The following is a 22,384-nucleotide window of genomic DNA, read 5'->3' as shown; positions in this document are numbered from 1 at the left end:
GGGGGCCCCGCCCCCCAGTTTGAAGACTCCTAGCTTAAATGGTAAAGTCAAGCTATCAGTTTTTAAAACTGCTTTCCAGGCTGCAGTGGCAGACTGGGAGACATTTTGTATTTTGCCACACACAGAGTGGCACAGTAAGCGCAGCAGCTGAGAGGGGTGTGCACTCTCTTACCTGCTTGGCACCATATACTAGTGACTTATCAGTAAGTCAGTTTATGCTAATTAGAGGCTACCCAATTCAACATACATTTTGTAATGGGTTAAAACACAGGCACTGAGGTCTGGTTAGCAGGACTCAGTGCACTCTCAGAGTCAAAATAATAGCAGATAGTAGCCCAAAAGGGGTTAAAAAGTGTGGATCGGATGGGCTGCAAAAAGCCTGTTTACTCACAGCTGATGACAACGAGGCCTACATTTACTAGTTTTTACCCAACACAGTGCAGCTTCCAGACATGCCGTGCTGTGCAATGGAGAAAACACAGTTCTTCACCGTACCTACAAAGATTGAACTCTCCTGATGTCATCCTCTATGCTAGTTCACAAACTGGTTGCCTTTAGCAACACCAAGCTCGCACCATAGTACAGATAAGAAAAGCGTTTTTTGTGTTGGGAAAAGTTTACATTTTCTGCACAAAAAACTACTTGAGCTCGATAGTAAAAAGCAAACCTCAATTTGTGCTAGCACCGACTCAAAGCCTTAATAAATCTGGGCCATAGCTTGTGGTCCACTTGAAATAGGTAATAGTACTTCTGAGTATAAGGCATGAAAAGAAATGGCTCGAAGCCTGAGATACTGGCCTCTCTATGGATATTACATCTGATAAGGAATTGTCCTTTGAGGCCTAGATTGGACAAATAAAAAGACCCTAAAATTAACTCCTGCATAATTTGATAAGTTCCTGTACTTTACTAGCCAGTGTGGTTATCACTCACTTCCCTCATATAATAATGCAGTGTAAATGAGTCTCCTCAAATTGCAGAGGGTGCAGAACAGGACAGCTCGAATGATTTTGTGCTGAAACTGAGGAACAGAATGAAGGGAGCCCTCAAATTTCCCCACTGCTTAGTGGTTCAAGGGTGCATCAAGCCTAAAATAACGTAGCTTATATTATGGAGCTGAAAGTTGATTCCTGCTGGATAGTAAATACTGCATTTTACCCAAGTGAAAAGTAATCTCTTTGCAGTGATATCTACTCTACGGGATTAGCATTACAGGTACATTTTCTGTTTGTGTTAATTGCATTACCACCATCAATGCCCGTAGCCTGTAAAAATAGTGCCTGGGTTATACCACTCAAAAGAAGACCATCTCTGAGTTGGAATTAAGATAATGCTGTGCAAAGCCCTGTTCCCACCCATATAATTACAATGTGTTATTTGAAATGTTGCATTTTCACCTTCGGGGGAAATGTTACTGTCAGTCTGTAAATGTAATCCCCGGTGATATTCACCTGCTAAATGCATAGCTACCTGCCTTCGGACAACTGCATTTTGGACCATTTACCAGTGGTAATGTAGACATGTGATAGTGGCAGATAGGGAGTGTGACGGGCTGGAACCTGCTCGCCCGCACTCAGCTCCCGCTTGTGCTGACGCTGCCCCTGGTGCTCTGAGGCTCCCTGCCCGTGATTGGTGGGAGGATCGGCAGTGGCGGGGCGCTGGATGTTCAAAATTGCCGCGGCATACTCCTACGGCGTTCAGAGCTTTGGAGGAGCAAACAGGAGACAAGGGAATAGCTGTGAACCCTTTCGTGGAGGAGGAGAAGCCCAACAACAGAGAGGTGAACGTGGAAGCCCAGGAGCGGAACCTGCCAGAGAGTCGGCGACAACGGTCCCATCCGAACACCGGAGCTGAAGACGGAAGAGGAGCGTCTGGAGACCCTGTTCCAGGCAACCGGGAGGACGAGTGGCAGCATCCCGCCACGCTTCAGGAGAAGCGTGGCCATTCAGGTGAGTGGGACTACGTCCCTGACCAAGAGTGAGAGTGAGAGACAGAGAGCGGAGGAGGGCGGGGGTCAGAAAGCACGGAAAGATTGGAGGGGGTAGGACAAAAACAAGGAAACATAACAAGCACAAGCACTGGGGAGGGGAGGGGGTTGGAAAAGAGAAACGGACAAGTACAAGAGGAGAATCCGAAAGGAGGGGGGGAATAAAATACTTACCACCAGTCACCGTAGAGCACCGTCACCAATAGTAGACCAGCCAAACCACGCACAGGTCTGGTTGAGCACTGAAGGAATTTACAGGGCAGAAAGGACAGGAGTTGAAGCACAGAGAGACAGAAGGGATAAAACACATACTAATCTAAAACAATCTGAATACAATAACCTTAAGAAGACCAGTGAGTTAGGGAAGATAAAGAGAGAATACGGAGACTAAATAGATATCAGTAGCTTGTACATTTACTGCTATATTCTCTTCTCTCCACATGCACTTCCCGGGGGACGACCTGTGAACCAGGGAGACAGAAAAGAAGAGTGAAGACCAAACCTCAAGAACATCCCACCACCCTCAAGTCCCACAACCAAAATTTGAAAGATACTCACCTGTTTCCTACTACATCTTCTATCCTCAATAAAATACATTTTTCCAGACTACCGCGGTCTAGAGTGCTTTATCCACGCCCTCACGCTTACAAGTGGTGTCAGAAGTGGGATTTACAAACAAAGAAAAGAATCCACAACCATGGAAGAGAAGGCAACAATGGCAGATGTCATATCCCAGTTGGCTGAGGGGCAACGTCATCTCCAGTTGATATGGGAACAACAAATGAAAGAAGGCAAAGAGGAATGGGAGGCATTGCAAACAGCGCTCAAAAGCCAGGCGACGATTATGGCTAATAACCAACTGGTACATGAAACAGCATTGGGGAAGCTTACCGACACCATCGCCCATACAAAAGTACACCCCACGGTACCAAGTAGTGTGTTGCAACGCTACCAGGAGCAGGAGGACCCAGACTCTTTCTTCACAAACTTTGAAAGAGTGGCCAGTACTGCTAATTGGCCTGAGGACAAATGGGGTCAGTATATCGCCCCCCTACTCACCGGCCACCTGCAAACAACATACCAAGCTATCAATCCGAGTGGGAACCTACCATACAAGGACATTAAGAAAACTATTTTAGAAAGAGTGGGTATGGACAGTGAGAGTTATTGCACTAAGTTTAGGCAAATGAAATGGCAGCATCAGGAGAATCCCCGTACCTTGTATTATAGAGTCCAACATGCAGCCGGGAGGTGGTTACATCCTACAGAGAAGACAAGAGAAGAGATGTTTGACATAATAGTTTTAGAACAGTACTTGGATGCTTTACCCCCTACCACTCGGAACTGGGTACGACAGCATCCAGGACTCACAAATGAAACAGCCGTAGATCTTGCCTGTGCTTATCATAGAGCCCCTGACTTCCGGGCTACCGTTAGCCGGGCTCCCCCTCCTACAGTCCGACCAGCCATTCCTATACTACAACAACCACGGCCAGTCGGAGCCCACGGGCCGGAACGAACTCAACCAGGGGGCCCGGGACCCTCTGGATACCCAGGCCCTGGTCCTCAATGCTACAACTGTTCAGAATGGGGCCATATTGCCCGATATTGCCCGCATAAGAAAGATGCAGAGGAACCCATGGAGATAGGTCTAACCAAGGGGAGAGTATTCTGGACTGGAGGGAAGAAACCGAAATATACCCTCCCTATCTTTGTCAATGAAGTAGAAAGAATGGCCCAAATCGACTCCGGATGTAGCCAGAGCGTGATCCGGGAATATTTTGTGTTGCCAGGGCAGGAAGAACCCGAGACCCAGGTTCTCATCACCTGTGTACATGGGGATCAACGGTATTATCCCCTTGCCACTATAAGGTTGAAATGGAGAGATTAAAACGAGAACCTCCGGGTAGGGGTACTCTCCACCCTGGATGAAGACATAATACTCGGGACTGATTACGAGGACTTTCCTTCCTTATTGGAGAAAGCCGGGCAAGAGCACCTTCTGAGGGGTTGGTGGACGGAGGCACCTAGTGGAACCATTACAGAAGAACCCAAACGGGAACGAATTATCCTCAGCCTGAGACAAAAAAGAGAACAATGACAGTCTTATCTACAGCAATGCCCATCCCAAGGCGGTCCTGTTACTAATGGGAAGGTTTGCACAATCACCGGGGATTTCCGGCGGAATCAGAATGAGGACCCAACTTTAAAACATGCATGGCAGCAGGCTGAGTCTGGGGCAGCACCAGGGGTAGGTCCCAGGTTCCTGATTCATAATAACCTGTTATACAGAAACCCCACACCCACTAGAGGAAACTACCTGCAGTTAGTAGTGCCCAAAAGCCACCGCCAACAAGTGTTACAATTAGCACATGGGGATAACGGGGAAAGGCATTTGGGGAGGGAGAAAACTGAGGAAGCAGTTCTTAGACGATTTTATTGGCCAGGGGTTTATGGTGAAATAAGGAAGCATTGTTCAGAGTGTCCCAAATGCCAGTTGTATAACCCCTCTCCACAAAAACCCGTACCCCTACAACCTCTTCCGATTATTGATATTCCCTTTACCAGGGTTGGAATGGACCTTATCAGGCCCCTCACCCCTTCCACTCGGGGTAGACAATATGTTTTAGTCCTGGTGGACTATGCCACACGCTATCCCGAGGCCATACCCCTTCCCTGTATACACACTAAAGCTATTTCCCAGGCAATGATAGAGTTCTTTTCACGGGTGGGTTTCCCAAAAGAAATATTGATGGACCAAGGGACTCCTTTTATGTCTAGATTAATGGCTGAAGTATGTCGCTTACTAGGGGTGAAACAAATCCGTACCTCAGTATATCATCCACAAACAGATGGGCTGGTGGAATGATACAACAAAACCATTAAATCCTTACTAAGAAAGAGTATATCTGAGGCCGGTAAGGATTGGAAAAGAAACTACCATTGGTTCTATATGCTATTCGTACCCATGTACAAGCCTCCTTAGGCCATAGCCCTTTTGAGATGCTATTCGGTCGACAACCACGCACACTGTTAGATATGTTTGCCGAACAGTGGGAGGAAACGGAGGAGGAGGTAAAAGACCTTTTGACATATACCTGGGATTTAAGAGAGAATCTTCATACAGTATGGGAGGAGGCCCATGCTGCCTTACAGGAAGCTAAGAATAAGCAGAAGCAAATATATGATACCCGAAGTGCAGTTCGCACCCTAACAGTAGGGGATAAAGCGCTAGTCTTACTCCCTAGCACTGAGAATAAATTATTGGCCAAATGGCAAGGGCTGTTTGAAGTGATAGCACAGATCAATCCCACCACCTATAAGTTGGCCATTCCCCAAGGAAGTGGAAGGGAACAGATATATCACATCAAACTTCTTAAAAAATGGCTAGAACCCACAGGAGGCTCTTCCATTCAATTTATCAACTCGGATGTTACTGAAGACATCCCGTATCCCATATTACCTCACCAGGATCTGTCTAACCAGGTACAACCATGGATCAATCCCAGTCTTAAGAGATTGAATCACAATCAACTAACTTGCCTAGTACATCACAATGAAGATGTCTTCTCTAAATATCCGGGCAGAACCACCCTAGTCCAACATCCCATTCGTCTGAAAATGAATACTGTCTCACGACAGCGACCATACCGCATCCCTGAAGCAAAACAAAAGATTATTGAAGAGGAAGTTGAAGCCATGTTGGCAGCCGGTATCATAGAACCATCAGCCAGCCCATGGTGCTCGCCAGTCGTGTTGGTACCCAAGCCAGATGGTTGCACCCGGTTTTGTGTAGATTACAGGGGTGTCAACAACTTAACCTATTTCGATGCATATCCCATGCCTAGAATAGACGAGCTTATTGAGAGGCTAGGCCAAGCCAAATTCTTATCCACCCTAGATCTCACGAAGGGTTATTGGCAAATTCCCTTAAGAAGGGAAGACAAAGAAAAAACAGCATTTGCCACCCCTTCTGGCTTATATCAGTTTACTGTCCTCCCTTCTGGGCTTCATGGGGCCCCCGCCACATTCCAAAGACTCATGGACAAAATCCTACGTCCATTTAAGCAGTATGCTGCTGCCTATCTCGATGACATTGTTATCTATAGTAACACTTGGGAGGAGCACGTGACACACCTAGATACCATATTACAAACTCTACGAAAGGCCCAGTTAACCGCTAATCCTGAAAAATGTAGACTTGGACAGACTAGTATCAAATACCTGGGTTATATTGTGGGGATCGGTCAGATTAGACCCCAAGTAGAAAAAGTAGAAGCCATCTCAAAAATGTCATTCCCCAAGAGAAAAAAAGATATCAGAGCATTCTTAGGATTAATTGGATATTATAGACGTTTTATTCCCCATTTCTCTACGGTGGCGGAACCCCTTACTGAGATGCTAAAAAACACATATCCCAACACCTTTGGTCCTCCCTCGGTAACTGCCTTACATAGCTTTGACAAGTTGAAAACCGCCCTCACGTCAGAACCTGTGCTTTGCTGTCCTGATTTTGGTAAACCCTTTGTGTTACTAACTGATGCCTCCGGCGTGGGTCTTGGAGCAGTGTTGTCCCAACCACAGGATGATGATGCCCTCCACCCTATATTGTACATCAGCAGGAAGCTTCTACCGCGGGAGTTGCATTATTCAGCTATAGAGAAGGAATGTTTGGCGATTAAGTGGGCAGTTGTGTCTCTCAGATATTATCTGTCCGGCAGGACCTTTACCCTGATTACTGATCACGCTCCTCTTACTTGGCTCGCCCATCATAAGGACACTAATTCCCGTGTTCTCCGCTGGTTCCTTTCCTTAAAGCCTTTTTCCTTTCGGATACAGCATCTTCCGGGTAAACAAATGGTGACCGTGGATTTTCTTTCCCGTTATCCGGTCTTGGAGCGTCTCGACAAGCCGCTCTGTAGGAGGAGTGTATGTGACGGGCTGGAACCTGCTCGCCCGCACTCAGCTCCCGCTTGTGCTGACGCTGCCCCTGGTGCTCTGAGGCTCCCTGCCCGTGATTGGTGGGAGGATCGGCAGTGGCGGGGCGCTGGATGTTCAAAATTGCCGCGGCATACTCCTACGGCGTTCAGAGCTTTGGAGGAGCAAACAGGAGACAAAGGAATAGCTGTGAACCCTTTCGTGGAGGAGGAGAAGCCCAACAACAGAGAGGTGAACGGGGAAGCCCAGGAGCGGAACCCGCCAGAGAGTCAGAGACAACGGTCCCATCCGAGCACCGGAGCTGAAGACGGAAGACGAGCGTCAGGAGACCCTGTTCCAGGCAACCGGGAGGATGAGTGGCAGCATCCCGCCACGCTTCAGGAGAAGCGTGGCCATTCAGGTGCATGGGACTACGTCCCTGACCAAGAGTGAGAGACAGAGAGCGGAGGAGAGCGGGGGTCGGAAAGCACGGAAAGGCGGGAGGGGGTAGGACAAAAACAAGGAAACATAACAAGCACTAGCACTGGGGAGGGGAGGGGGTTGGAAAAGCGAAACGGACAAGTACAAGAGAAGAATCCGAAAGGAGGGGGGGGGAATAAAATACTTACCACCAGTCACCGTAGAGCACCGTCACCAATAGTAGACCAGCCAAACCATGCACAGGTCCGGTTGAGCACTGAAGGAATTTACAGGGCAGAAAGGACAGGAGTTGAAACACCGAGAGACAGAAGGGATAAAACACATACTAATCTAAAACGATCTGAATACAATAACCTTAAGAAGACCAGTGAGTCAGGGAAGATAGAGAGAGAATACGGAGACTAAATAGTTATCAGTAGCTTGTACATTTACTGCTATATTCTCTTCTCTCCACATGCACTTCCCGGGGGACTACCTGTGAACCAGGGAGACAGAAAAGAAGAGTGAAGACCAAACCTCAAGAACATCCCACCACCCTCAAGAACATCCCACCACCCTCAAGTCCCACAACCAAAATTTGAAATATACTCACCTGTTTCCTACTACATCTTCTATCCTCAATAAAAGACATTTTTCCAGACTACCGCGGTCTAGAGTGCTTTATCCACGCCCTCACGCTTACAGGGAGCTACTGCATGGCTCAAATAACGCCATACTGACACTTTTAAGACTCTTATGGGTGTACACAAGGGCTTTGTGTTAGTGATCTGTTTTCCTCTCTGTACCTGGATGTGCAAATCGTATTTTCTTGTTATTGCCAATTGGATTTTCAGCAGATTTTATCCGCTTTGAATCTGAGGGCAAATGCTAAGGTGCACCCTGGCAAATAGCACATGTGCAATTGGCATAAGAATAAATACTACCCTGTTTGGGATCCCATTTCGTGCACAAATATGAATTTGTATCTAAAAGGAACTTGGCCCCTCCTTTTGATCATGGCCTTAATATTTAACCCCTTTTAGTAGAAATTGACATTTGAAATGGAGAAAGAAACTCAATGTTAACATCCATCTAATCTTTATCCTGTCTTTGAAGAAAGATTTTAACTTTCATCCTCACTTCCCATCCAGTACTTGCCCTCTTTGGAATGGTCACCTGTGGTTAGCAGTGCACTGCATTTTCTATGCCCATTCTGTTCTTGGCACCCTGGCACCTATGGCGGAGTCTGAGTGACATGGTCATTGGTGCAAGGAAGAAAATTACCTCACTGGCAGCTGTTTGAACTGTGAAATGCAGTAAACAATCAGGGTTCAGTGGGCTTCACTGGTCTCTCTGCGCCTGTGCCACTGCACCTGCTGCATCGATGGAAGCTATGTCCCTGCCTGGTATACAGTGCACTCTGTATGACCATCCCATGCTTTGCCTGTTATCTGTATCTATACAAATGTGGCACAATTATTTACTAACTGCATCCCTCTACCATTAGTTTATGTCATATTCTAGATTGCATAATTGTTCCATAAGAAAATAACAACATATCTCCATCCTTGGAATTTTCTTTTACCAAGGACTTTTATTCCACCTGGTCAAATAAAAACTGAAGCTCCCAGAACTGATTGGTTAATGAAAACCGATGATTAGTATTGTTGTAACCTTCACTCAGTTTGGGTTCTTTGTAGGAGTGGACAATAAATTCTGCTCCGCTGGCAGAGTTGATGGAATTTTGGCCATATTCAGGCCCCATTCGGCCAAACACCATGTGGCGGAGTTTTTTCTTGTTCAGGGCTCAGCAATGTGCAGCTCAAGCGTGATTTCTGGGCACTAGGCGGCCAACTTGCGAGATTTTCTCACCGCAAACAATTACAGGCGGGCGCAACCTTTCAGGGTGAGAAAGCTGATTCTTGAGTAGAAGATCTATTTGAGCAGCAGCAGCAAAATCAACTCGAGGAGCAGCACCCTCTGATTTTCCAGGCGGAGTTGGCTTCCAGTGATAAAAAATCAGCACGAAGTACCGATTTTCGCCTGTTTTTCCGAACTCTGTAGAATCTCGCAGAACTTACATGAACCTCTGCGAGTTCCACCCACCCCTAGTTCTTTGCTGTGCTTGGGAGTTTTTCAGCAAAATAGATAAAACATACATTCTGGCATTGTGCTGGAATTTTAAAGGTTTAATATTATCTGTGTTTTTGTTCAATTACCTTAAAAGAAGGGTTGTATTGCAAAACATTTCTGTAATAAAATATCAGAAATGGAAGAGCATGTTTCCTAAAATAAAGCCTCGTTACATCGTCAGAGAAATTAGATAATATGTCCTCAAGACTAAGAGCGGCAGCTGCCACTTTAAAATTGTTGTGCAAAAGTTAAGTCCATTCCTGAATCACGATGCTGGAAGTTCAGGCACATGCAATGCCAGAAAATCACGTGCAGCACTGGTTGATCCCTATTCTTATTTCTCCTGGAGAATATGAAGTAGGAGGGTTGCTTGGCTTCAAGCACGAAGCAGCCAAATCGAAAAAAAATGTTGCTATAAAATAACTTATCCTAATCTAACCTTCTGGGCATTACACCATTAAATTAAAAAAAGCGCTAAAGGTGACACCCGCATGATCGGTCCAAAGGCATTACCCCTTTAGGAGCACCGCATAATCTACTGCTTCAAATGCTGATGGCAGATCTGATGGGGTGACGTCACTGGCTGTCTCACAGCTGCAGTGGTCTTGACATCTACCCTGGTGGCCTAAAGTGCAGTTTTCATGTAGTGGAAATGCCAAAAATAGACACCATTAGACTTCCCGTCTGTGTATTATGATGAAGTTGAGTCACAGCCACTTACTCTGTAATAGTCGATATCCGCGAAAAATTCAAAAGAGAGAAATAGATGACCGTTATTCATGAGTAAACGGAAGACTTCCTAAGTAAATGGGGAATGAGGAAATGAGGGGAATAGGGAAATACAAGCAGAGAGAAAAAATATGATTGGCTGGGGGAAGGAATTAAGAAGTGGAAGGATAGGAAATGACTGGAACGCGGGGGACATAATGGGTGTAATACAGTTTCTTGCATCTTTTCCTTAAAGGGACAATTTTTTACAAAATATTTTAATATTTAGAGAGTGCCTTGAAGTCGATTGCTGGGTGCCTCATATATCATGGACATGATTCTTCAGAACTGCTTTCATGATGGTGGTGATGTCACTTAGTTGCCGATTCACCAACACACAGGTTGTCAATCCGGTGATTGCCTGTTTGCAAGGAGCTTGCATTTGTTTCTTTGAACACATCTTGGTAGATAAAAAGTGTAGAGACTGATTTTGCTTCTTTCGACCCTATTCTGATGCACTAAGGGGCATATTTACAACCCCCTTGCGCCACACTAGCATCATTTCTTTTACGCTAATGTGACATTAAGGAGGCCATTTTCCTGCACCATATTTACAAAGTAGCGTGATGCATGCATTGCACCACTTTGTAACCCCTTGCCCCACATTATGCCTGCACCAGGCAAAATGTATGCAAGGGAGCGTTTCCATGCAGTGAGGCCCGTAAAAATGGCGCAGTGAAATTTATAAGCTTTCACTGCGCCATTTTTCAATTTTTAACGCCTGCCTAAGGTAGGCATTAAAGTGACGATGCCATTGTTTTCAATGGGTCTCACTTGACTTTTCAGGATTAGCACCATTATTTTTGGTGTTAATCCTGCAAAGCGCCATAATAATGTCAACATTTTTGACACTATTGTCCTAACGTGCGCCATGGTGCACCACATTGTGAATACTGAGCACACATGGTGTCATTAGGGGGGGCGCACGGCGATGCAAGAAAAGTGGCTATCAGGACTGATGTGCCATTTTCTTGTAAATGTGCCCCTAACTTTTGTTACGCTAAGTAGTTCTGAGCACACTGTCTTTTGTTTAAAGGGGTGAACCTTGACTTAACATTCACAGTGAAAGTCCCTGCAACCTCTGCTTCACTCTATGTTTTCTGAAGCTGAAGCCTAGTATTTTACTTCAAGCATCACTATCCCTTTCTCTCTAGACTTTCACGTGTTTTTCAGCCCCTTGTTCTCGCAGCCTGTTTGCAGAACAAGAGCCATAAGTCTTGTGACCTATTCGCCTACCACATTAGACTTAAACGTTTCCTGGCTGGTGTTTGTCATTCATCATGATGCATCAGAATCGTCTGTGGCTTGTTCATCAGGGTGGAAATTGCAAAGTCCAATTAGACTCGTCATGATGGAGAGCACCATCACAAAACCATTGCTAGAAATCCTGGGTGAGAGAACTAATTGAGATCCACTGTCTGCCATTCTTCGATACCATACGTGAAACCACTTTTTAATATAATTTATTTAATGACATTTCATTGTATTTACACAACTTGTTAAATAGAAGAAAAAAATTAGCATGCAGTATCTAGCATAACCTGCTTCAATTTCAATGCTAACCACCACTTCATGGATGATGACTCTCACTAGGACCTCCATTATTTAGTTCCTTGAATTACAGGGCACTCCCATGCTGTATGGAAAAAACCTTTCCTCTTCCATGTCAGTTTGTAAACAATGCAGCCTATTTTAAATAGTCTATGGTAAATAAAATGATTGTGTGTATTTAACCATATGGATACTACATACACGGTCTGTCTTAATGAAACTCATATATTCGCTTTGATTTCCTTGTATATCTTTGGAGGTGCCTGGCTCCTGCTGGGACGAACTGCACCATTGCAGCGACCATCTTAAGTTGTCTGGAAATGACACTTTTATTTAGTATAAGGGCTTGTCTCATGCATTTTTTAATCGAATTTTAACTTCTGTTCTCAGTAACCTGATATCAGTATTGGAAACTACTGAGTCAAGAGGAGCAACTGAGGTCCAGGTCACCTTTCTTTTGCCCCAGTTGTTTTTTACATCAGACCACTCATCACTGCAGTAGCACCTGGGAGCATGACAGGCTATTTAACTAGACAGGCAGCAGGTCTCATAGTGGATGCACGCAGCAGGAGTACTTGAAGTGTGACAAAAGCAAGTCCTTCTGCCCCCAGACAGCACCCTGCTCCATGGCCCCAGGCTTTTGCTCCACTTGTGCTGTGGAACATGGAGGTACTCAGGTAAAACATTATGCAAACTGCAAACAACAAGTAAGTATACCTCTAAAGACATTGCCTACAAACAATTAGTTATTTTTCCTGCATAGGCTGCAAGGCCCTAATTCCTCAACCCGAGGAACAGAAAAATCCTTTTCCACTCCTCTCGTGGACAATATCCCCAACTCTAAATCCTTCCAGAGCTTCTAACCTAATTTTCTTCACTGAAACGTGGCTTAAGGCAAACTTTCTTCCATCAGTTGCCCTTTCTATCCCTGAAAGGGTACAGGCTTGTCCATCTAGACCTCCAAAAACTCCAAGGTGGAGGAAGTATCATCACCCACCAATCTAATTTCATCTATGTGCTAAGTTTCTTTACTGATTCTGAGGCGTAAGGGGTAATTTTCTCTATTCATGCTCACCTCACTTGTTCCTCGTAGGTGCTATTATTAATCAGCTTCCTGGCCCCACAAGCCTTTTTACAAACAATTTTGCAGACTTTCTTGCAACCCTCCTAATCTGTCTTGTGCTTAGTTGGCTCATTACATGTAACAGTCTTATACAATTAGTTAACCAACCTCCTCATACGACAGGACATATGTTAGATCATTTTTTTTCAAATTCAAAGGCATTTACTTGCACCGTCACGCTTCCTATGAGTTGCTCATATGACCCAGCTATTTCATGTTCTTCCCTATTACCTCTTTCTAAGCCTTCCCTTCTGGTTCTTCCTAAACCCACTAGGTGCTGGTGCTAGGTTACCAAAGAGCTGTGTTCACTAAGACCCTATTTTCAACTCTGATCTCTATAATGGAAAACATGGCTTTGCATGTAACCAATTATAATAACTGGATTTCACAAACATTAGATAAGCTATCTACCATTAAAATGGCAAACGCCTCGTATGTCTTCTAGAGCCCTCTGGTTCATTTTGGAACTACAGTAGGCAAAAATGCATTGTAAACACAAATAAATGCCTCTGGCATTGGCATTATGTTCCTATGGCCCAGGACACCTATAACAAAGCCCTCAATACATATTTTAAGATGGTTAGAAAAGTTTGGTGAATTTTCTTCATTAATTCCATTGCTGCTTCTAATTTCTCACTCAAATACATTTTTACGGTGGTCAACTATCTACATAAACCAATAGCATATACTCAAACCATCCTATCATGCCAAAAACGTTGTGATGATCTGACCACCTTTCTTTAGGATACGTATAATTATGTTGCAACAACATACAACTAACTCCCTTGTATGCCTGATAACAAGCCACCCATTATAACAGAGGGACGCAGCCAGTCCAAATGTATTCCTTTTAGAAGAAGTCTTCCTAACTCTTTTAAATATATGTACATCAGAATCCTCTCTTATCCTTGCTCACAATTTATCCTTTACAGAGGCCTTACACCATTTTCCTGGTTCTATGACATATTTTCAGCCCATTTGTTAAAACATCTGAGGTCCTCGCTGGTTGGGGAACGGCTTCAGCAGCTCCCCTTCTGAAAAAGCTGTTGTCTGATCCCACTGTCCAAGATCCTCGAAAAAAGTATTGTTTTTTTTATAAAACAGTTTTCTGCTAGAAGATACACACTGTGGCTTCTGTAAATGCTATAGCACAGAGACAGCATTATTAGCAGCAATTGAAGCCATTGGAGTCCTACTGGAAAACTGTATGTTAGCAGTTTTTATACTTCTGGACCTATCAAGCAGCTTTCAATACTGCGTCCCATTTTAATCTACTGGTCTAACTTGCCAACACTGGGATCTACCGAGACGCAAGAAACTAATAAACAGTTTCGAGTCTAACCATTCGCAGAAAGTTTCTATCTATACATGTCAGTCTAAAATTCATAAGGTTCATTTAAGAGTTCTACAGGGCTCTTCTGTAAGCCCAGCACTTTTGGATATATACATGGTTTTGATATATACATGGCATCCTTTGCCAAAGTGCTTCAATATTTTCGTATGAAAATAGTGTCAAATGCCGATGACACCCATCTGGGTGTTAGCCTATCTAAAACTATCCCTCAAAACCGAGACAATTTGAAGCCTGTCTTCTAGCAACCTGACTTTTAAACCAATACAACTGAGACCTTGCTGTATGGTCAGTCTACATTTCTATGTTTTTGGACTGGTGGCCTTTAGAGTTGGGCCTCCATCAGGCCCCAGCTGATACTGGTCAGGATCTTGGCATAACAATTGACTCTCATCTATCCTTCTCCATCTATATCAACACAGTCTTGTTAATGTTCTTCTCCCTTCTTGAAGCTCTGAGAAAGGTCTTTGACTTTATTCCAGCTGAGACACGTAAAATGGTAGTCTTGCGGACTAGATTGTGGAAACTGTTTATTATTTGATGCGCCAAGATACTTATTTAAACGATTCCAAACTGTGGGTCAAAATACAACTGGGATGCCTGTCCTTAACATTCCTTATCACAAATCTATATTGGCTTCAATGAAACCTTTGCAATGGCTTCCTCTCTTTCGAAAAATTACAATTGAAAACTCTTACTTTGACATGCCGGACACTAATCGGCACTGGCCCTAGATATGTGCAGACTCTTTTTACTCCTTATGAGTCGGCTTGAACTCTCCGATCACCAGAAAGCTTCTTTCCCTCCCACGTTTCCATACAACAAGAATGGGAGAGGCTGCTCTTTTTACTGTGTATGCCACGAGACTCTGAATAGTTGTGAAGCCCCTTCTAAATTTTCTTTTCGCAATCTGATTAAACCTTTGCTTTTTTCATAATATTCTATCACGATTCCATTGTCTGTACTGTATCTGTTTGTCTGACCTTTTCATGTCGGGGCATTCACTTTGAGTAACTATTTGCATTTTAATAATAAGTTTTCATTAATTCATTCATGTGAAGACATTTAAAATGCACTGAGCTTGTGATTTAAATTTCAGATGCACTGAACTCGTAATTTCTGAGAGTGCCACCTCTCTTGAGCTACCTTTGTTTTTTCCCCAACTGGTTTCTTTTCCTGGCCCTGGAGTATTTCCTACTGAGGCCTAAACCTTACTAAATTAAATGAGGATATTTATATAGCCTAGATTTTGGAATAGATACAACACTTTGCATCACTGACGTCACCTGTAAGTAGGTGAACTCTGGAATAACGGTGATCATTCTAAAGCACCCTAAAACGCCTACATAACTTGTGCGATTCCGAAAATCATAATGTGGTCAAGAGTGTTCCCTAGTTTTAAAATACCTATCAATTCAATTTTTCGAATTCCAACTAGCTCTTCCTATGTATAACAACGTAGCATTCGTAAATTCCCCTTTTCACTCTATCATAGTCATTGTGGCCATTCAATCATGATCACCCTTCTAGTTGCCAATGGAAGCAATCCTCGCAACTTCCACCATACTGCAAGTGAACACACGTTTTTCCCATTAGTCTTTACTATATGTGGGTCAAGACTTTTACTGTGGCATTTGGATCTATTTACTGTCTCCAGCTGTAAAATCCAATTATAGATTCTAAGATTAGCCAGTAAGACGCTGCCATTGTATACTCTTGTGTATAATGCTTGCAACAGTTTTCTGAGTGACACCACCTCTCTAGAGTAACCACTTCAGTTCACCATCTACCAAATCTGGAGACCAACGACAGGATGCTGGAGAACACACAAAGAGGTTTAGTTTAGACAATCATCTTGAATAATGATGCTGTTCCCAATAGGGACAGGTAATGTACACTCCAGTGCCTAGCATCTTCCATAAATGTATTCTTTCCCTCCTCCAAATACTGTGACTCAGTATTGAAATCCATCCCTCTACTGTGTGTATTTCTCATACAGTAAGGTAATTTCCTCCCAATCCTGAACCAGATGTATAAGTTACTGTGACACTTACAACAGTAGCTGGAGTCGATACCATGCTCCTTTGCCATGATTAATAATGTGGAGTTAGTGAACTTGGTGTTTCCTGCATTGTTCTCCTGACCATAGTGACAATCAGTGTCCTATGCTGATATTCCAGCTAAACCCCACCAACAATTTATACAACCTTATCCAGCAACCCAGAAGCTCCAGTGCCAGGCAAATAGACAGGAGCTAAGAGCTCACTTCTGTCCTGCCCTCCCTCTATAGCTCAAAATTGTGATGCCAATATTAATTTTCTCAAATATAGCAACTGCGACTTAAAACTGTGGGGCCAGCATTCAGGCAGCTCTTATGAACTCTTACATTATTTTTAAGGACTACATGTTCCCGCCTCCCCCGCAAGCAAAAAGACTACTTGTAATCTGTGAAACTCTGAGTTATTAGTATTCTTGTAACATTAGCTGCATGTGTTCTTCAAGTGCTGTTTTTTAAGTCTCTACAGAGTGTGTCCTCTCCTCCTCAGTGCTCGCTGTCTCATAGCCAAAAGTGAATGATCTGAAATTCCATAGGCAAAACTCTGTCCCTCTTCTCCATATTCCTCCCATATCAAAGAGACCATAAAAAGTGAATCCTTGAAGTCAAAAACATCTACATCAAGATGCTCTTTTCTATCAGCCGGCCACCTTCATAAGTCTGAATAAATTTCATGGGGCTGCACTACTCATTCTGCTTTCTCTTTCGTTTTAGTTCCAGTTACTAATACCACCTTTTGGATCTTCAGTAACAAATTTACTTCATCTGTGAACCTCACACCAATACTACCCAGTAGTGGGTTTCAGCCATCCTCCATCCCAAATCCAAGTGACCGAGCCCCGTTAACCTCTCAATATTTAAAAACAACCCTCCAGCTCTCCCACGTCCCTCTTACCTTTTGCTAGTTTATCACTGACGTTGCTGTGCACCCTTCTTCCTCCACTCTTTGTTTACCCATATTATATCACTGCTATTCTTATATTACTGTGTACTGGCTAATAAACAACCCCTACTAACAACTATTACAAATGTGTATGTGCCCTTTCCTTTTTTATCAATGACCAAATCACTCCCGAGCCCAGAAACCACGCTTGCTCATCTGCCAGCTCTCCCATTCATAAACTGCTTGTTCATGGGACGGCTCCTCCTCACACTGTCTTCTCTGCCTTCTCTTAATTTACTTGAGTGCATCATCCATTATAGCATCCCTTTGTGCTATGTCTCTTTCCCAACTTTGGTAATACTTTTGCAACTGCTGTCTCCTCCTTTGTTCTTTTGGGGTTTGTTCATCTCTCCTCTACATTCCCAGACCATTACATAGGTACGGAATTAACTGGACAATCCTCCCTCCTTGAATTATTTTTTCTGGCGCAATGAGCATATAATACATTTCTACCACCTAAATGTTCTCTTCACTACATCATAGGACCATCTCACCAGTTTTTTTGTGCCTGTAGCACGTAGTCTTTTCAGAATAGCGTTGTTGTATGTCTTTCGAGAATAGGCGTTTCCTGCCTGTCATACTAGTTGTCCCTATGACTTAGGACCATAATTAATACCATGGTCGCATAACACGCTAAAAAAAAACTCCAATTGACCTGATTGGATGCCTTTTTTAGCATTCAAGACAAGGATTCCCCTATGTAAATGTGATTTCACATGATTTTATGCCATGTGACCAGTAAAATCGGTTTTGTGAGCTGCATTGCTTTTCGTTTTAGAAGTGTATTTTGATCTGAGCCTGATAACGCGTCCCAACCTAGATAATTTACTTGCATGGGGGACTCATTTTAGGCCAATGAACCTTTTGACCCTGATTGGGGCTCCTTAAGACGAGATAGCTAGTTGGCATTACAATTAATAGATCAATCACTTCATCAATATTCACTATAACTAATCAATTCACTTATCAATACCCTTCAATAAGAACGGAAACACCATGACCTTTCAACCAGTAAATGATCACGCAAAACTAGTAAAGGTTTAGCTATTTATTACCTATTAGTTACCATTCTAATGTCATGTTTATTAGTCTCAATACCAATAAGCACATCAAAAGCATTATAATATGGCAACTGGAATAAGACCTTAGCAGAGCAAAAATCAGGAACATCAGAACAAAGCACGATGTCAACATGAATCAACTTTAACAGAGTATCATTAGTACAGTATTCAACAAAGCAAAGATTCAGTCATTTGTCTATTTGCACCCAATAATAGTGAATTCCTTATCTAACCTCTAATTAGCATCAGCATGTTGGGCTTCATGAAAAACAATTTAGCAACACAAATTTAGAAAACATCTAACTATGGTCTCTGTCAAAAGAGCAGTTGGTACCTAGAAAGAAAGGCAAACAGACAATTACAGTTCATTTTCATATAGTTACCCTCTGTAATGGGTCAGCATACAGAGTCAGTCTTCGTCCTCAGGACAGCAGTCGATTCGCCATCAGCCAGGATAAGCAGCAAAGTCTCGGCAAGATAGGGTAAGAAGGAATTCTTCCCCCATAAGGAGGAAAAGTGCATTATAGGGCAAAGAGAGGATGGTTTAGGGTATCAGAACAACAAAGTCTTAAAGCAGGGTACCATAGCAAGAGTGTCACTCAGTAAAAAGGCACGTAATGGCATCAAAGTGGAGAGGAAGAAAATGCCAAGAATGGCTGATTTCTCCCTGTGTCATGTCGTTATATTAATCTTGTCTAACAAGTTCCTAATTTCCAATTGGGCAATATTTGGTGCATCGTTATCTCGGTCCAATAATCCGTTGATCACCTTATCAGAATTTTCACCTAAGACAGTTCTCATGCAGTTTATTGGCTCCTGTGATTGACGTCTTCAGCGGGTAGAATGTCAGGTAAGAAAAGTTACACTCATTGCTCCAGTCAGTAGTTCCATTGTCTTTACCAGTTTAGGACCACCTTGTACCTGTTGCGAATTACACTGTTGCATTCAGCAAGAATGTCTCCTTGAGCAAGTCGGGTCTCATGATAAAGAATTTACTACGGTTACACACACATCTCTAGCTTCTAGAAAAGTACAGTTTTCACGTCTTTAGGAAGACAGCACATTGCACGTTAGAAAAACACATTTAATATGACACCAGGCCGCTAGGCTCAGACCCTTGCTAACTAAGGCCTAGTGATTAATTCAGCAAACCTTAATACAAAATTCACAGTGCTAATACAGAAGCATACACGAGTACATTATTAATTCATTATTAGTCAGTTTCATTAATCATCGGATTCATTGGTGGCCACTCCCGGTGGGCACATTACACTAAAACATTTTCTGTGCACCTTCATTATACATTATTTGCAAGCTTTTCATGTTAATATTGAATATAAAAACTACACTCCAACAAGCCTATTAATTTTTTTAAGCAGTCTGTTACCTAAAATACTTGTGTCAAGTTTAATAAACTTATTTATAAGGGACATATGGCTAAAGTCTTTAAAGGGGTTAATATTAGTCGCTTGATTTTGGACCTGCTAGGCCCTAATTACAACTGATACAGATGCTATGTGAATTGGTGTATCTGGGATAAGGGAGTAATGGTCTGTGGTATGTTAAAACCTTGAAAATGGGGAATAGCGTTTCACGATTTTTGGCCTCCAACTAGCTCCCTTGAGTTTTACTTTTCAAATAAGCTTGAATTCGATGAGCTTTTAGCAGGTAACACGTGACAGAGAAAACAAATGGAAGCTATGTTTTCTTGTATTTCTCATAATGCCCAATTCATCCAATAAACCATGTTACTGGGCCTGTCAGAAATGTTACTGGGCCTGTCAGAAATTGGCCCTTAGGAGGAACTCTTCTACAATCCACAATTTATACTGAGTTTTTTTTGTAAACCTTGCCTTAAGCATTGTACACAAAAAGTATTTGTGCTATGTTGGATTACTTACTAATTCAGTACACATTAATACTGGGTGCAAGATTTATTGTTTTGCATCAATGTATGTCTTATGGTTTGTGTTGAAACCATAATTTCTTAATACATGCACCTTTGTTGAGCATTTATTTAGCACCGTATTTCATTAAGAGAAATGATGACAACTTTAGATGTAGTCGTTTTCTTATCTTTGCCTATGATCCTTGCAATATCTTCATGTCAATTTCTTGTTTTGGAAACTATTTGATGTAGTGGAATGCTTATACTTTTCTTCTCTCTATTAAATGATGATGGAATGCAGCTGTTTGGCTCTACAAGAAATGGAAAATAGCAGCTTAATGATTTATATGCCATATTAATCTTTTTTTATGAAAAGTGATCATGATTTCTGTAAATGACTATTGATGGTTCAAAGTTTATGACTGAGGCTAACATTTTGAGGTGTGTAAGAGTGTGGCATGTAAGGAAAAAGATAAAGGGAAATGGCATTTCAAACTCATAAGAACATCATCTGCATTTTCTTTCGTAGGTAGATTATGGCTGTGACATTGACAAAGGAAGTGTGTGTACCTACCATCCTGGGGCGGTGCACTGTGTGCGCGCAATCCAAGGCAGGTAAGGATACTTAGCCATTACCCGATGTACTAACCATTTTGAGGCAGTACGATGATTGTTGGTGATCAAAGGAAAAAAGGTATACGCTCTCCAGTGTTTTCATTATACTTTCATAGCCCGCTTAGTAGTCACCATCTTAATTATGTATACAGTGCAGAGGGTCAAGAGTGGTTAAGCAAAACAACTGTTGCCCATATGCTCAACTTATTGGACTCTGTGCATGATCCAAGACAGTTAATGCAAAGTACTCACTGCCATTTGTTCTTGCCACCTTGGGGTTATGCACTGTGTATTTAACATCCTGCCCACTGTGTGTGGTAGAACAAAGGTAGATAATGTGAGATTGGCAGAACATGTTGGATAACATTCTTGAATTACTCTCAGCTATTGACAATTGCTTTGGACCAATTGCCAGTCTAGCTTTTTTCCACAGTGTACCACCACATTGCTACCACAGTGTGGCACTTCACACAGGGACCAATCATATGCAAATCATTTGTCGTCATACCCAAAAAGGGCTACACCATGCTCCCTCTGTATAGGAACAGAAGATACCCAAGGCCATGTTGGGCCGCATCAATGAAGGACATATTGATCATATGACACAATAAGCTATGTATTACAAGTCTGGGTATTCTTATCTGAGTTGAGACACCCGCTGTCCGATGTTGTACAAATCTTCAGTGGTACATTGAGCAGTGAGATTCCTTTTAAGTCTTCTTACTCATTAACTGAACTTATAAAGTTGCTGGTATGTCGTGTTCTCCAGGCAATGAAGAGATGTATTTTCATTGTAGTCATCTTCTTAGACAAGTGAACTGTGTGTGTGGGCATCCAATTACATAATGAAAGGAATGTGCTCCACTGTGTACTCGTCATTCTGGTACTGCAAATTGTGTGCTCAGAATTGCGAGGTGTTATCTTGCGCAAGGTAGCTGAATTCAGATCGGATGAGAAATCCATTGCTGATTGTACTCCCCTGTATGGGATACAAACTGAAGGTAGGCAATGCAAGGCAATTAAGGACACATACCTAACTATGTAATCCTATTATGCTGCAGTTCTCAACTGTATGCCCTTTGGACAAAGTTCATTAGACTTCCCTGAGGGGGTCTGCATGCAGTCACTAGTAATGAAACTAAACCAAATGAGACTTTCAGACATGGAGCAAATTCCCTTCCTCTGTGGAGGTCCTGCTCCAGGTTTTTCCTTCAAAAACGAATACCTATTTTGGGTTTATTTTTCAAAAGCAAAAATATTGCTGAGTGAGGTCAAAATAACATGGCACCTGACTCACAACTCATCTGCTTTCCGTGCAACCATTGTACCAGCAGCAACTCTGAAAGCAGTGACATCATCACTAGGAATACGGGAGTCTAATAACAGGGCAGCTGATCCTTGGCCAGGAGAGCAGAGACTAAAGCTTCTCCTCACCTGGCAAGCTGGAAGGATATCTTAAGGTGTCTAAATACGTCTCTAAATCTATAAAACCATCTCCCGTGAGCATCTGTGATCATGGAATTTAGAAAGACGTCACAACACTATGCATCTAGCCTTCATCTGTGGAGGTC

General features: G+C 42.9%; 1 protein-coding gene across 3 annotated transcripts in view; it reads left to right on the top strand.

Moving 5' to 3' along the window:
• The window catches only part of LOC138266092 (uncharacterized), an 896,417-nt gene that overhangs the window by 374,357 nt on the left and 499,676 nt on the right, over positions 1-22,384 (top strand). For all 3 annotated transcript variants that reach the window (XM_069214468.1, XM_069214470.1, XM_069214469.1), the window contains exon 19: positions 20,728-20,813. In XM_069214468.1, coding sequence (XP_069070569.1) covers positions 20,728-20,813 — 86 coding nt within the window. The remainder of the gene's footprint in view (positions 1-20,727; positions 20,814-22,384) is intronic.

Source organism: Pleurodeles waltl, chromosome 11 (assembly GCF_031143425.1).
Source record: "Pleurodeles waltl isolate 20211129_DDA chromosome 11, aPleWal1.hap1.20221129, whole genome shotgun sequence".
Taxonomy (NCBI): Eukaryota; Metazoa; Chordata; class Amphibia; order Caudata; family Salamandridae; genus Pleurodeles; species Pleurodeles waltl.
This window is presented reverse-complemented; position numbering and strand designations above follow the sequence as displayed.